This window comes from Myotis lucifugus, unplaced genomic scaffold, assembly GCF_000147115.1.
Source record: "Myotis lucifugus unplaced genomic scaffold, Myoluc2.0 scaffold_92, whole genome shotgun sequence".
NCBI lineage: Eukaryota > Metazoa > Chordata > Mammalia > Chiroptera > Vespertilionidae > Myotis > Myotis lucifugus.
The window spans coordinates 4289168-4306351 of NW_005871140.1; the positions used below are offsets into that span (position 1 = coordinate 4289168).

General features: G+C 46.1%; 1 protein-coding gene across 1 annotated transcript in view; it reads right to left on the reverse strand.

Annotated features, from left to right (window-relative positions):
• LOC102428284 (membrane-spanning 4-domains subfamily A member 8) overlaps window positions 1-17184 on the reverse strand; it is a 30561-nt gene that overhangs the window by 662 nt on the left and 12715 nt on the right. The window contains exons 4-5 of the mRNA XM_023756398.1: window positions 13807-13920; window positions 6818-6931 (exon numbers count right to left, since the gene is read on the reverse strand). Coding sequence (XP_023612166.1) covers window positions 6818-6931; window positions 13807-13920 — 228 coding nt within the window. The remainder of the gene's footprint in view (window positions 1-6817; window positions 6932-13806; window positions 13921-17184) is intronic.

Genomic DNA, 17184 nt, shown 5'->3' on the forward strand with positions numbered 1-17184 from the left:
GGGCAGTCTGCAGGGGTGGGGGTAGGGGTCGGGCACCACACCCTCCTCTATCTCCGGGGCAGTCTGCAGGGGTGGGGGTAGGGGTCGGGCACCACACCCCCCATCTCCGGGGCAGTCTGCAGGGGTGGGGGTAGGGGTCGGGCACCACACCCCCCATCTCCGGGGCAGTCTGCAGGGGTGGGGGTAGGGGTCGGGCACCACACCCCCCATCTCCGGGGCAGTCTGCAGGGGTGGGGGCAGGAGTGGGCACCACACCCCCCATCTCCGGGGCAGTCTGCAGGGGTGGGGGCAGGGGTCCGGCACCACACCCACATCTCCGGGGCAGTCTGCAGGGGTGGGGGCAGTGGTCGGGCACCACACCCCCCATCTCCGGGGCAGTCTGCAGGGGTGGGGGCAGGGGTCCGGCACCACACCCACATTTCCGGGGCAGTCTGCAGGGGTGGGGGACGACCCCATTAGGCCTGCGAAGTCATTTGGCCTGGCCCTGCCACGCCTTAGGGGGCGACTTAACTAAATGTGTGACCATACACAGCAGGCTCATTTTAAAGCGATAACTGTGCCCTGCCCGCAAATGAAAATAGGTTCCCCACCCCTGAAAGGCTCCCATAAATGCCTTGAGCTCTGATTGTTTCCAAAAGCAAAGTGGGAGGTGAAAACAATGGCAGGAATAATTCCATTCCAGGCCTGAGCAAGGCTCCAAAAGCTCCAAAAGGCGTGAAACTACCGTCAGCGGAGAGGACACCGGAGTTTCCCCACCCGCCCCGCCCCACGAGGACCCCGCATCGCCAAGGTCAAACCCACCGCTCGCCATTCAAAACGGGGCAAACGGGGAGCGCCGGCCCGTCTGACATTTCCCACAAGAATGGCCAGCATCGTTGCCGTTGCCTTGTATCCATAACAAAACGTGAGGTTTCAAAGTAAAACAAACAAAACCTTAAAGAAAACACCAAGTAAAGACAACATCTGCGCTTTTCTATATGAACAGACAAGGCCCACCTTTCTAACCAGCGGCCTCGAAAGCCCGAGAAGCCCGAGCGGAGTGAGGCCTGCGGGCGATGCTTCTCCGCTCCGGCTCCGGCTCCGGGGGCGGAAGGTCCCGAACACCCCGGCCGCCACGGGCAGGAGCCTCCGGGCACCGAGACCGCGCGGCCAGGGCGAGGAGGGGAAGCTCAGGCAGCCACAGGGGCAGGTCAAACCCTCAATGAACCCTGGACGGAAAGATCAGGGCCGTTTCTCAACAGCCCGTCCTCAGGCACCTCAGCCCAGCGCCTCTAGCGCTCCCCAGGAAGGACTTCCGGGTCACCGGCACCCTCCACAGGGCGTTTCCGGTTTCCAGGCCTGAAGATGCCCTGGGTGGGGAATCGTGGGCAGCTGGGGCGAAATGTGATTGACTATTTTAAAGGTACAGGCTCCCGGAAAGCTGTCTCCGGATGTTGGATGGTTCTCTTTGTCTAAGCAAGCAGTTACTGCTTACACGTCCATGCCTGTTCGTTGTTAAATGCGTGGGCCCTGGATGGGTAGTTAGTTGTTCAGAGCGTCCTCCCCGGAGGCCAGGGTTGCAGGTTCCATCCTGGTCAGGGCACACACAAGATTCAAGCAATGAATATATCAACAAGTAGAACAGCAAATCAATGTTTCTCTCTCTCTCCCTCTCACTTCCTCTTTCTCTCTAAAATCAATCAATAAAAAAAATAATAAAAATTGTACAATCTGTGGAAAGATTTTTAAAAAGCTAATATGTTAGCTGTTTGTTGGGAGCAATGCAAACTGTGTAGATGAGGACAGAACAGACTTCTCTACCTATTTACACTTTTTTGTGTTGGAATCATGTGAACGTGTTATCCATGCAAAAATTAAATGTTGATTTTTAAAAAAATATATGTTACTGATTTTTTTACAGAGAGGAAGGGAGAGGGATAGAGAGTTAGAAACATCGATGAGAGAGAAACATCGATCAGTTGCCTCCTGCACAACCCCTACTGGGGATGTGCCCGCAACCAAGGTACATGCCCTTGACCGGAATGGAGCCTGGGACCCTCAGTCCACAGGCTGACGCTATATTCACTGAGCCAAACCGGTTAGGGCTTAATGTTGATTTTTAAGTGAAATAATAAAGAGAAAACTGTAGCTATAATCATACTGATGACCACACCTATTCCAACACCTGATATATTTCGGGTCTCCTAGATAAGATAGTTTGGGCTGTGCTACCAAATCTGAAAGTTCCTGTGCTCAGAAGTGGAACCAGCCTGGCCCGTTTTGCTCAGTGATTAGAATGTCGGCCTGGACTGAAGGGTCTCGGGTTCAATTCTGATCAAGGGGACGTACCTTGGTTGCAGGCTCAATCCTCAGTGCCCGTTGGGGAGCATGCAGGAAGCAACCAATTGATGCTTCTCTCTCTATCTCTCCCCTTCCCTTCCACTCTCTGGAATTCAATGGAAAAAAATACCCTTGGTGAGGATTAACAACAACAACAAAAAATTGGCCGTATTTCTCAGTAAAAGTCTGTCTGGAACTGTCTTTAGACTCACTGTCGCTTTTCAGGTTGTTACAGTAATAAGTTTAGTTAGTATAAGATAGTATAATCAAATTTCATTTTTTTTATTAGAGTGAATTTTAAACTTTACTTAGAAGTGAAACTTAACTTGTGTGTGTGTGTGTGAGACCCTGATAAGTAACTTGTAATGCCCTGCAAGCTAACTCCTGACCAATAACTCCCAGCATGTTAACTCCTGATAAGAAACTTGCAACCCCCTGCGTGTGCATCCTGACAAGCCCAGAAGGCCACCGGAGCACACTGGCAAGAGACACTGAAGAAGCCTGTTATAGTAATAAGTTTAGTTAGCATAAAGTAAACTCCATTTTTGTATTAGCAATAAGTTAGCATAAAGTAGACTCACTTTGTATTAGCATAAGTTAGCATAAGTAGACCCCATTTTATTCTTAGACCAAAACTTGTAAACAAATCCAAAATTAAGATGTATGTATGATTGATAAGCTGTGAACATGGTCACAACTTTCCTGCCTAAGTGTATACCTAGATAACAGGGCAGCACCCGTGTATGGCACCCGATATGAGACACTGAAGACGCCCAGCTTCAAGGATTTAAGGAGAGCAAATCTGCTGAGGTTCAGACGCTTGTCTGCCCTCCACAGACAGGACGCTCTCCTCCCCCCTGGAAACTGCCGAACTGTGAAACTGCCATTCTCGCTCTGCCTGAGCCCAAACTGCCAGAGGCGCCTCTCTTCGAGTCAAGAGACCGAGCTCATTGCTGCAGCGTATTTTTGACGACCTCCGTGTGTCTCCTCTGTCGGCGAGTGTCTCCGGGTGGCCTGCCAAGGACTGAAACCCATCAGCTCTCTGGTAAATAAACCTGTGTGATTTCTTGCATTGTTTATCTCCTGTCTCTCTCTCTCTCTTCTTAGTTTTTGGTTAAGCTCGGCCATATTAATTAATAGTAAGTACCCTCTGACGTTTGTATTGGTATATCCAAATGAAACGCTTTGGGTCACCTGTGCTTACGTTCCTATAGATAATTGGAACACAGGTCTTTACCCAAATATCACTAAATTCGGAAGACCTTCCCTGACCACCATATATACAATAGTAATACCAACATACATACTCTACTTTGAGATTTTGCTTTATTCTCCATAACACAAGCACCATCTAACATGATATATTGGTTTATTGTCTGTATCATAGAACATAAGCTCTGTGAAGACGGAGACAAATTTTTTTTCACTTTTGCATTCCAAATTCTAGCCAATGCCTAGCATTTAAATGCCAAATAAGTGAATGGATGGAATATGACCTTTCAATTTGGTATATGCTAACTATAATAGTTATACTGTAATAATGACTAATATTTACTGATAATTTATTTGTGTCAGACAATGAGCTAAGTGTTTTACATATATTTTCTTGTTTTAGTCTCAAAACAACTCTATTATTATATACTTTTTGCACACTAGGAAACTAAGGTGTAGAGAGGTTGAGTTGAACTTAATAACCTCTGATACCCTCCTAATTCTATGCAAATTTCCCAATGATTGGTAATATAAAATGGCTTATTCCTAGAAGAGTTATTTGAAATAATTTCTAGAAATTTTTATGCTATTTCTCCTTTAATACAGATATTTGCAGTTCAGTGGAAAGCACCTCGGTTTCAACTGAACATAAAATAAGATTTTAGTTCATCACAATAACTTCATCATTATGTTAACAAGAACAATGAAATTAAACGGATCCTTTGACCCCATAAATCCACTTTAGAGATAGCATTCCAAGAGGAAAAATCTGAAGGAGACAGGAGGGAAAATAACAATTTGTACAAAGGTGTTTATAGCAGTGCTATTTATAGTAAAGAAAATTTTAAAAGAATCATCCTAAAGTAGTTGGATATGTGGAAAATGACAAAATATGTGAATCTGAAAAGAAAACCCTATTGAGAAATCTAGAGAGCTCTCCCACTGAAGGGAAGTGTTGCAATAGTGCCCTCCTGTGGACATTCTGAGAACAGCACCTCAGTAGGAATTCTGCCAGTTTGAAAAGAAAACCCAATTGATAGACCTAGAGAGCTCTCCCACTGCAGGGAAGTGTTGCAATAGTGCCCTCCTGTGGACATTCTGAGAACAGAACCCTATTTTTAAAAATATATTTTGATTTTAATGTGGAAAGGAGAGGGAGAGAGAGATAGAAACATCAATGATGAGAGTCATTGATCAGCTGCTTCATGCATGTCCCCTACTGGGGGATTGAGCCCATAACCTGGACGTATGCCCTTGACCAGAATCAAACCCGGGACCCTTCAGTCTGCAGGCCAACACTCTATCCACTGAGCCAAACTGGCTAGGGTGAACAGCATCCTATTGATAGACCTAGAGCAGCGGTTCTCAACCTGTGGGTCATGACCCTTTAACAGGGGTCGCCTAAGACCATCGGAAAACACATATATAATTACATATTATTTTTGTGATTAATCACTATGCTTTAATTATGTTCAATTTGTAACAATGAAATTGGGGGTCACCACAACATGAGGACCCCTGTATTAGACCTAGAGGGTCTCCCACTGCAGGGAAGTGTTCCAATAGTGCCTTCTTATGGACATTCTGAGAACAGCACCCTACTGGTAGACCTAGAGGGCTCTCACCTGCAAGGAAGTGTTGCAATATTGCTCTCTGCCAGAGCACAAGGTGAATGGCTGGACATGAAATTCTGTGTGTTGGCCCTTTAAGAGGGTGCCTGCATTTCCAGCCATCTCTCCCTGGCAGACAGAAACCCTGCTGCTTTTCACAACTAGATGTTATGTGGGCACCTTTCTCACTTCTGGTGCTCTTTGCTGGGGGGCCCAGGTTGGGGATTAGACCCCAGAGTCTCAGTGAGATATCTCTCCGGAACTTCAGCTGCTGTCTGTGGGAGCCTGGCCAGACCTTTCGCACCTCCACCCTTCCTACCAGTCTCTATGCAGTCTCCACTTTCCATCCTTGGTTATCAAGGTTATCTCCAGCTAGTCTTCAGTTGATTATTCAGGATGGTGGGTGTTGTTTTTTTGTGTGTGGGGGGGTTTTTTTGGTGTTTTTGTTGTTGTTGTTTTTGTGTATGTGTTTTGTTTTTTAGTTGTAATTCCAGTTTGGTCCTGGGAGCATGTCTGAGTAATATCCACTTAATCTGCTGCCATTTTTTAATCTCCCCTCTTGTGGACATTCTGAGAACAGCACCCTAGTAATAGATTAGTTGCAATACTGGCCTCTTGTGAGCATTCTGAAACAGCACCCTACTAAGGGATTAGGCCCAATAGCACCCCCTTGTGTGTATTCTGAGAACAGCACCCTAGTAATGAATTCTAGGAGTCTGAAAAGAAAACCCAATTGACAGTCCTGGAGGGCTCTCTCCCTTGAAGGCAGGTGTTGCACTAGTGCCCCCCTGTGGATATTCTGAGTATAGCAGTCTAGTAATGAATTCTGTGAGTCTGAATGGGACAACTCAACTGTCATTCCTTCAGGTAATATACCAAAAATTATATACTGGGGCCAACTATGACCCAGCATTGGGAAATACATCAGTGAACAAAACACAAACGTCTCACTTCTCTAGAAACTAAAGTTTTTCCTCTCTGACTGGTCCTGCATTGGTTCAAGTCTTCCATACATAGAACTAGCCTCCTTGTGGCTTGCCAGCCTGCAGCCCCTACATCTCTCTCTGCCCTTTCTCCCCCCTGAATTGGACAATGCTCTTGATTGATTTCCCTGGGTCCTGCTCTACTCACCCTCCCCTTTGAGCATATCTGTCTATGCTCAAAGACTTTTAATAGCCTCACCTCCCATGGTCTACATTTTCCTGCCAGAGGCAGCCTTTACTCGAACTGGTTCCCCTGCCATGAATGCTCTCCTCTATCTCTTTTCTGGCTTCATGGTGTGCCAGTGTTTGGGAACCTAAGATCAGTTTCCAGTGAGTCATGCTGTCCTTTCTGATGCCCCCTACCTCCCTCATGGCCCAGTGAACCTCTGGAGGGTCCTACTCATCTCTGTGTAGCACTCCAACTCACACCCTGCACCCAGGTCCTTTCACTGCTCTCCAAGGCTCACAGAGCAGCAGGCTCATTGGTACTGGTGCCCCCTGTGGCCACGAGGAAAATAGTCCCATCTTCCAGCAAAGACTTCCTTGGGTCCCCTCCATTTGTAAGAGTGGAACTCATCAAAGCCCAGTGCTGCTGGGTTACTCCTCAGGGGGAAGTAAGGAGGGTCTGGAAGCAGAGAGCCTTCCCAGTGAACACCCTTCTTCAGAGGCCCAGGTTGGGGTGGAAGTACTCACTGCATTGGCTTGGGCTAGGGTGGCTTGGTGCCCAAAATGGGTGGCAATGACTGCAATGAAGAACTCCAGGATGGTAAAGATGGTAAGCACAGCCAGATTGCCCCTGCCCACATCCTGGGGACCAAAAATCACAGTTAAGGCAAGCAAAGATTCTAGAATCAAGGAGGGAAGGCGGTCCAGAGTGAGAATAACTTGCCCATGTCACACAGCCAGTTGGTGGCAGAGCTGGAGCTGGAGCCACCCATCCTGTGCCCTCTCCTCACTCTACCAGGCTGTCTCTCCGTTCCCCCCAACCGCATGCTTGGGCCAAGGTCAGGGGTCAATATGCTCATGGGGGTCTAATGGGACTGGCAGACCCTGCTAAAGCCCAGGGCCTTGGCCTCCTAGTGCTTTAAACTTCTGCCTTCCCCAAGCTTTGGATATGGCTCTTCCATTCTCCATGTTTTCCCACTGCTGGGGCATCTGAAAGCACACCCAGTTAGTGACACCAAAATCCATGAGCAGAATGGCCAACCCAGCAAAGGTCGCCATGGCCCTGAGAATGTTCGTCCTTAGGCTGCTGCTCACCTGCACGAGGGAGAGACAGGAGGGAAAGGATAGAGGGAATAGGTGAGGAGAAAAAGAGAGGTCAAGAAGCCTGAGCCTCCTATATCCAGCCCTCCCATGGTTGGGGGTAGTGGCTATTGACTCCAGTTCTTGCTGACCCCTCTCCTTTCCTACTATCCTTCCCCAGGACCTCAGGAGAATGGCCCTATTCTGCATCCAAAGCCTCCATCAACTCCCCGATGCCCGCAGAAGTCACCAGAGCCTTCCACAATGCTCTCCAAACTGTAAAAAGTAGTGCATATGAAGCTCCCACCGCATATCCAGCCCATTGCAGATGTCTAGGTGATTTCTGTGTCTCTGTTTCCCCTGGTGGGCCAGGAGTTTCCCTCCTTCCCACCGCCTGTCTCTGCATACATGCATCAGTGTTTAAGGCTGCCCTGGCTGATTGGTTCCTAAGAAAAAACGAGTTCTCTTTCTGGTGGCACATAGCTGGGAGTATGGGCCAGGTGGCCTCTGAAATACACAGAGGTGGTCCCTGGCCTGAGGGTGCAGAGATGCTGGTGGTGGCTGAGGGCAGGAGGGTGGGGGGAGGTAGAGAGAGGAAATTGCGAGTCTCAGGAATTATGTGACTTTCTTGCTTGGAATTGCTTGGCCAACCAGGAGAAGCAGAGTCACAGAAAACACCCAGACATCCACAGTGGGCTGGATATGCAGTGGGAGACTCATATGCACTATCTTTTACAGTTTGGAGAGCACTGGCATCTATATGAGACCACAGATCCTTATCCTTTGAGGGAGGTGTTGTTCTGGCCATTTTGCAGACCAGTAAACTGAGGATCAGAAATCACAGTATGGTGGGCGGGAGGTGCTGCAGGCCTTGAGGTCGGGGGTATGTGTTAAAGATGTTAAAACAGAAGTTTCAGTTGAGACCAGATCCTGGAGTGAGCTGGACACAGAAGGCCCAGAAGGCCGAGAAGGACTTGCAAAAGGCAGGTGGCAGAGGGCCTGCTAGAGGACTTTGACACTGTCACCCCACCCTCCCCTTGGGCTGGGAGAGGAAAAGAACTGTAGAGCGATGTGACCACTGTGTGTAGGGGAGGGGCTGCATCCTGTTTACCCTCAGACCAAAGGGAGAGGCTGGCTTTAAGATTTGGAGAAATTGCTACCCATGCCCTGCATTTTGGGGAAGAGTTGTTGGAGGAGGTGCACAGGAGAGACCCCGAGCGATGGGGGTGTCTCTGTAGACCCTGCCCACCACCTCTGTAGAGCAGTCAGCTTAAACACCGCCAGTCTCAGGGAGGGTAATGCCAGCTAACAAGAGTAGTAAGTAAACTTATGTTTCCCTATCCCCTCAACCTCTTCCTTCCATTCTCCAGCCCTGAAGAGGGTGGAAACATAGTTAGCCAGCTAGGGTAGGGGGCCGGGAGGAGGAAAAGATGGTGGAAAGTGAGTGGGGAGCCCACCAAGGCCCCTTCTTACCTGACTTGTGCAGGGCTGAGGATCCAGGTGCCCTAATTCACGTTATGATGTAACACAAGACTGGACACTCGGATGACTAAATCCGGCTGTCTGCCTCACCTGAGAGCAGCCAGAAAAGCCACGTGACTTCCCCACTTCCACCCTCACATGATCGCTATGAGTGTTAAAATAGAGCTGCTCGTCTAGTGCCTAGCACAGTGCCTGGCGTGCAGGAGGCATTCAATGCTTTTTAGTTTCTGCTGCTGTTAACAACCTTTGGAGGTATGTGCTATTATTCATTCCATTTAGTTCATGAGGACATTGAACTATGATGTAGGAAAGAGTGAGTAGATGAGATGGGTGGAATCTGGTGGAATCTGGTGCCAGGTAGAAGGAGCCCAAAAACTTCCTCTGTAGTAATTGATGGGAAGATAGGCTATGGACACAGAAAGATCGAGTCTTCTGATGTATCCAATTTCCTGGGGAAACAGGAAGCAGGTTCATGAAGAGAGAATGAGAATTGCAGAAGAGGTATTGAGATTTTCAGAAAAGAGGATAAGGTATGAAATAGTTTGTCTAGAGGTTCCAAAAGAGTATAGAGTAGGGATATGAAGCATAACGATTAGAACAATTTTCTGGCACTCAGTAGGCAGTCAGTGGGTTAAACCAGGGTTGGGATTTTTTTTAAATAAATCTTTATTGTTCAGATTTTTACAGTTGTTCCTCTTTCTCCCCCTATAGCTCCCCTCCACATGGTTCCCACCCCACCCCCTGCCTTACCCCCCCACCCCACTGTCCTCGTCCATAGGTGTATGATTTTTGTCCAGTTTCTTCCCGCACCCCCCACACTCCCTTCCCCCCGAGAATTGCCAGTCTACTCCCTTTCTATGCCCCTGATTCTATTAAATTCATCAGTTTTTTTCTGATCATCAGATTTTTTATTCACTTGATTTTTAGATTCACTTTTTGATAGATATGTATTTGTATGTATTTGTTGTCACTTTGTTGTTCATAATTTTTATCTTTACCTTTTTCTTCTTCTTCCTCTTCTTAAAGAATACCCTTCAGCATTTCATATAATACTGGTTTGGTGGTGATGAACTCCTTTAGTTTTTTCTTATCTGTGAAGCTCTTTATCTGACCTTCAATTCTAAATGATAGCTTTGCTGGGTAGAGTAATCTTGTTTGTAATTTCTTGCTATTCATCACTTTGAATATTTCTTGCCACTCCCTTCTGGCCTGCAGAGTTTCTGTTGAGAAATCAGCTGACAGTCGTATGGGTACTCCCTTGTAGGTAACTAACTGTTTTTCTCTTGCTGCTTTTAAGATTCTCTCTTTGTCTTTTGCCCTTGGCATTTTAATTATGATGTGTCTTGGTGTGGTCCTCTTTGGATTCCTTTTGTTTGGGGTTCTCTGTGCATCCTGGACTTGTAAGTCTATTTCTTTCACCAGGTAGGGGAAGTTTTCTGTCATTATTTCTTCAAATAGGTTTTCAATATCTTGCTCTTTCTCTTCTTCTGGCACCCCTATAATTCAGATCTTGGTATGCCTGAAGTTTTTCCAGAGGCTCCTTGCACTATCTTCATATTTTTGTATTCTTTTTTCCTTTTGCTTTCCGGTTGGGTGTTTTTTGCTTCTTTGTATTTCAAATCTTTGACTTGATTCTTGGGATCCTTTAATCTGCTGTTGGATCTCTGTATATTATTCTTTATTTCAGTCAGTGTATGCTTAATTTCTAATTGGTCCTTTTTCATATCCTTGAGGGTCTCACTATATTTCTCAGAGGTTTCTAGAAGATTCTTGAGCAGCCTTATAACTTTAGTTTTGAACTCTATACCCAGTAGTTTGCTTTCCTCCATTTCTTTCATTTGTGACCTGCTTCTTTGTCTCCGCATTTTGGCTGCTTCCCTGTGTACCATTATTGATAGAGTGGCTTTGTGTGCTAGGTGTTCTATAGGGCCCAGTGGCTCAGCCTCCCCAATTACCTGAAGTGGACACTCTTAGTGTACCCCTTAGTGGGCTATGTGCACAGTCTAGTTGTAGTTAAGTCTTGATTGTAGTTGGTATCACTGGGAGGAATTGACCTCCACGCCAATTGGCTGTGAGAATAAGCTGTGTCTACAATGGGAGAACTTCTGTGCTGGAGACACCCTTATGGGGCAGGACTTGCTTCAGTGAGGCTTTGGTGCTCACTGAGTCTGCCCCCTGAGTGTGTCTCTTATGGATGTGAAGAGTTGTAATCTGGATGGTCTCACTCTGACCACTGGGTAGACTGGCTCTTGGATCTCCAAGGAGGTGCAAAGTCAGCCACTTCCTGAGGCTACCCAGCAGGAGCTACAGAGAGATCTGCAGATTCCTCCTCTTTGTTTGGGGTTTGGAGGTGCCCAGATGAGGTGCAGCTGTGAAGTAATTCAGGCTGCTGACAAGCCTTAGGCCTTCTTTTGGAAACTCGGGTTCTCTGACCCAGCTACAGTTTGACAGGTTTTTAGGCAGAGAAAGGCCAGGCCATTAGTAAGCAAAAGCCTCTGAGCACAGCTTGGGTGGGGTTGTAAATTGGGTGGGGTGTGGTCTCAGGGAATCAAACAACAATGGTTAGCCATTGGCCCTCCCCCGGATAGGTTCCTGGGTCTCTGTGTCCCGCGGCCGTGCAGGAACAATGAATGCTGCAAGCGCCTCTGTGAGAAAGCCACCCTCACGTTCCGGCCAGATGCCAGACAGTCCAGTTTCTCCCCGTATGTGTCTGGGTCCCCAAATTCTCACCTGGAACTGGAGTTCAGAGCAGTTGGGAGCTTGTATCTCCCTTCTGGTTGAAAAAGACAACAGCGTACCCAGTTGCCAGCCCCTTTCTCGCGTGCCTCCGTACCTCCACATTTCCACACCTCTGCACCTCCTACTGGACTCAATGTGCTTTTCTCTTTCCTTCTAGTTGTAGAATTTCCACTCAGCCAGCCTTCCCGTGGTTCTGGATGATATTCGTTTTGTCTTTTAGTTGTAGTTTTAATGTGGTTGCGCATGGCAGCAAGTTCAGTTACTTATGCCGCCATCTTGGTTGTACCCCCAGGGTTGGGATTTTTTTTTTCAGACAGTACACTGAGATGAGACGGGGGCAAGGGAGTTGAGAATGATTTTAGTGATGAGCCATGGGAGTCTAATATGAGTGATGAGAGATGGATGGGCTGTAGGTCCTGTTGGAGTTGAGAACTATAGGACTTGGGGCAGGAGTTGGAAAGATAGGAGGTAGAGGTTGAAGAAAAGGACATTGAAACTGAAGTTATAGAGGGGGTGCAGTTGTGGAAAGGACCGGGTTAAGGTATGCCTATGGGAGTGATTGAGGTGGTATGAAAGCAGGGATCACTGAGGAAGAGGAGGACTAGTGTCCTTATATTCAGAGAAAAAGGAGGTCAGAGAAGGTGACGCTCACAGGTGTATTTCTGTTCTCCTTTTCCCTACCTTCCTTTGCCCTATTGGTGTTTGTCCTTCTTTGTGTGGAGCTGATGGTTATAGTCGGAAATGCTCTTTTTTGCCTGGTTGTTTCTTTACCCTCTGCGTTACTTTCTGGCTGGCTTGTGTTTTGTTGAGTAGTATTTTCTGAAACCTGTAACTCAGTCCCATTAGAGATTGGTGGGTGTACCATTATTGAGATTTATTTATTCTACCCTTTTTATTGCCTGTCAAGTTCTATTTGTATGCACAGACCCCTTCCCTTAATCATGGTCATGTGCTTATAGCTGTTCCCAGCAGGGGAACCTCTGATTATCAGGGCAAGAGTGGGTGGATCATAGCCAACCCATTCCCACTGAGTGAGTAGCTCGGAACATTATGATTCCAGGACCCATAGGACTTGATCATCATTGCCATCATCAGCATGCTTTCTTTCTGTCCTGGGGCCAGCACTTGGGACATGACAAGATGAGGTGGTCAATAGCATGGAATATGGAGGCAGAGAACATGATTCAAATCCAGCTTCCACAATTACTAGTGGTATGAACTTGGGAAAATTACCTAGGCTTTCTGAGTCCCAGATTTTTCATATTTCTTGTTCTTAAGACATAGATAATGTTACTCTGTAATGTTTGGCTAGGAAATGAGATAATGCAAGTTAAACAGCATTGAGCAGAATAACTTGGGAAATATTGAGGCAGGATAGTAGGAAGCAAGAATAGAGAAATTCCTTGATAGGTGGAATACGGGAAACTGAGACAAAATAATTAAACAAAGCCAAATAATTTGAGTAATTTACAGCCAGCTAATGAATCACAAGGTTTTATCTTCCCTAAACAAGGACAATTAGGAGCAAATGGTTTACACATTTCAGTACTTTGTGTGTTCACTCATGTTCACCCTCCTCTTGTCATGAATAGAGAGGCTTGAACATATCAAATGCTCATTGCACTTTTATTCAGTGAGTGAATGATTGGGAGAATGAAGCTGGGGTTGTCTAGACATTTGATCCTCTAACTCATAAGCTCACACAGGTAAGTCAATAAATATGTGCACTGGATGTTCCACAAGTTGATGTCTTAGGGAGGACCTCTTTGCTAAAATCCATTTCAATGTCCTATCTCCTTTTTAAATAGAGGAACAGCATGATTTACAGGCTGAAGAGAATGAAGTCAAGGGTGCCAACAGCTGGGGAAACACATTCCCTAGTTTGTCAGGGGAGGAAGAAGCTGAATTACAGAAGCCTAGAAAGGGGAGTTCTTCTTTTGGTCCCAGTGAAAGATGCTTCTAGAACTTTTGGCTTATCGGGAGCCCTGAACCACATTGGAATAACTTGGTGTCGAGTTCAATGGTTCTGGATTGGTGTAGATGGTTTGGAAGACCATCGGCCCCTGGAAAAGATGGGCACAGGAGGTACATTAGTGAGAACCGTGTACGCAAATAGGCCTTTAGACATTCTGGGCAGGAAGGGGAGCCTGAAGGCCCATCTGGTCCCCACACTCTTTGGGGCATGTTTACACCCTCTGAAGGTCCTACAAACTCACGCTGTTGTGTGAATGGTGGAGTAGTTTGCAGCCAAAGTGGGCAGACGTGCAGGCAATGCAGAACTCCAGGAGGCTAAAGATGAACAGCACGGCAGAAGTAGCTAATCCAGAGGACTAGAATCAGAAGGAACACAAAGTCATGAGTACTGCCCCGGGAGTGTGAAGTTTGGCCCAAAGCATGGCTTTGCAATGGATCATGGCTAGGGCTTTGAGGAAGTCCCCTAACCTCATCTCAGCCTTGTGGAGAAAATAACTCACCAGGTTTTGTGAGGGTCAAGTGCGTTTGTAAAAGAATTATTTTAACACTTACTACCTGTGTTCTTCTAAGGGAAACATTGTTTAGGGAAACACCTTGATGACTTGTTTCAGGTATAGGGCACGAGACCTAAGGATGGGGTCTGGAGTGAGACAGTGAAAGAGTGACACTGTTCTGTGTAGGAAGTGAATAGAAATTTGGGAGTAAGGATCGGCCACAGAGAGGAGAAGGAAATGACGGGACCAGAAGGTGGAGTCTGCAGGAGAAGGCATCTTGTGAGAAATTAAGACATTACAAAACAGGAATGTCTAACTGCCAGGCATCAGTAGTTACCTCCACCATCCCTCCAAACCTTTAGAGAAAGTCAGCTACTAAAGCAACCTTCCTGGCTTACGACCATGGCATTTTGTGGGGAGAAATAATTGGGACTGTCTTTATAGCTTGGGAAAACAATCAGTAAAAGGATCCCCAAATGGAACTAATTCAGCAGTAGATTTCACGTGAGCACCAGGACACATCTAAGCCAGGGGTGGGGAATGTCTGGCCAGGCCCAGAAATCATTTGGTCTGGACCTGCCATAGCAGTGGTTCTCAACCTTCTGGCCCTTTCAATACAGTTCCTCATGTTGTGACCCAACCATACAATTATTTTTGTTGCTACTTCATAACTGTAATGTTGCTACTGTTATGAATCGTCATGTAAATATCTGATATGCAGGATGGTCTTAGGCGACCCCTGTGAAAGGGTCGTTCGACTGCCAAAGAGGCAGTCGCGACCCACAGGTTGAGAACCCCTGTGCCAAAGCATAAGCGGTAAGTTAATTAAATGTTTGACCAAATATAACAGGTTAATTTTTAAGTTGGTAAATTTGTATGGCCTGCAAGTGATGTTATAAATATTCAAATGGGCCTTGGTAGAAAAAAGGTTCCCTACCCCTGAATTCTAAGCCCATCCCTTGCTGTTCTCCAATAATGCTCAGGAAAATGGGGTCTCCCACTGTGTCTGGGGAGAGAGTTTGGGTAGAATCCACTTTATCATAAAAGGACAAGAGATGAATGACCCCAATAACCACATGGTTTCCAATTACAGGAGAGAATAAATATGAAAGTGAAAGTGCATGGCACATGGTAGGTACCAAACAAATATTTGTCAATTATGATTTTTAAAATGGCATTGGTGATAGCTGGCTGCTCAGAGAATCCTCTCTTATGGAAAGACCATTCCTCTTCACTTTCCTTTTCTTCCCTCCCTATTTAGTAAGCATTTATTAAACATCTGCTTGCTACGATTGGTTAAGAAAGCATCCTGAGAGGCACAATCTAGTGAGGATGGCAGATAAAGATGTAGATAATTATAATTCAAATCAGACATGGTAACAGGTATAAATGAGTCAAAAATAGTGTCTCAAGGCACTAAGGAGAGAGAGTTTCTCAGTAGAAGATTCAGTGATGTGGGTTTGGACATCTGTCCAGGCAAAGGAGATAGCAGGATGACGATGTCTCAGTCAAGGAATCACAGCAGCTTAGGAGAAGGGCCTTTTGCAATGAAGCTGGTCCTTTTCAAATGTATTTTTACATATTCTTTCATAAATAAAACTTTCTAATGGGAGGGGAGCTGGAGGCTGGGTGAAAAAGGTGAAGGGATTAAGAAGTACAAATCAGCAGTTCTAAAATAGTCACAGGGAAGTAAGTTAAAGTATAGCATGGGGAATGTAGTCAATTATACATTGTAGTGACTATGTACGATGTCATGTGGGTAAAGTCTTTATTGGGGTGTGTTGGGAGCCATTATAAATCACATATACATCTCCAGCTTACAACAAGAGGTTTCTGGCTCCTCCAAGCCAACTCCCGATTTGGCCTGGAGTTAAAAGTTAACCTTGCAATTTAGCCTGGAGTTAAGAAATAACATACCCTCACCCTAAGCACAAAGCAAGCTACATCTCCGCTGATAAGCTGCGACATTCCAAAGTCTGTTACATCCTTAACGACTTCCTTTGCCCATCCTCTAGAAAAAGTATAAATACCACTCGCTGTAAAGAATAAAACTGAGGCTTGATCAGAACTTTGTCTTGCCTCCATTTCTTCGCGTCTCCTATCCTCTCATTCCTTTGCAGGATTTGGTGCGGTGTACCCACGAAGCGTGCCCTGCAGGTCGGGGCATAACTGGCGCCCAACGTGATCTCCGCTCTCCAATCCTCCTCAGGAACGTTCACTCTTGTCCGGCCGGACCCCCTTTGGCGCCACTGGGATCGCCCTGTGAGTCAGCCTGCTTTTTTCCTGGTCGCCGCTCTGCTTACCCGCTTTGCGAGTCAGACCTGTTGCTTTGGTAAGTGAACGCATTCATTTTGGATAGGCATTCTCTTCCCTCATTGTCTCCCCCCTTGTCTTCTGCCTCTAGTCCACTTTGAGCTTACGTGGAAGAGGCTAAGACATGGGCAGGCTTTGAGTTCTCATGAGCTGTTTCTTTAAGGACTCAGGGAGTCCCTCAAGATGCGAAGATTTAGGGTTAAAAAGAAAGATTTAAAAGGCTTCTTACAGGACTCAGGGAGTCCCTCAAGGTATGAGGATTTAGGGTTAAAAAGATTCAAAAGGCTTCTTACAGGACTCAGGGAGTCCCTCAAGGTGTGAGGATTTAGGGTTAAAAAGAAAGATTTAAAAGGCTTCTTTACTTTAGAACATCTTATGACAACCAAACTTTGGCTAAGATAACCTTGGGTGCTAGCCATGACTTTAGAAAGCGAAATAGGAAAAAATTTAAAATATCTTTTTCTATTAAACATAACTTTGGGAACAAATATGCCATCTAAGTCATTTGCTAAAAACTTCCCCCAAAGCAGGATGTGTAGGGGAAAGGAAAAAGGAGCACATGGCGATCCTATATGGACGCCTCCTCCCCAGTATTCAAATTTAAAATCTCCTTCTCGTAATTAAAAAAGTTTTACAAAATTTAGAAAATGCGTCTGGGATTTCTGTTCACGTGTAAGAGAAAAACTGGCTTGGCACTAAGAGCGCGCATCATCCGATTTTGGACATTTAGATAGAGTTTTGAGCTAAAATCTCTTTACAAATGTACAGAATAAAACCCAGACTGATTATTTCCTAAGAAAAAGGCATATTTGA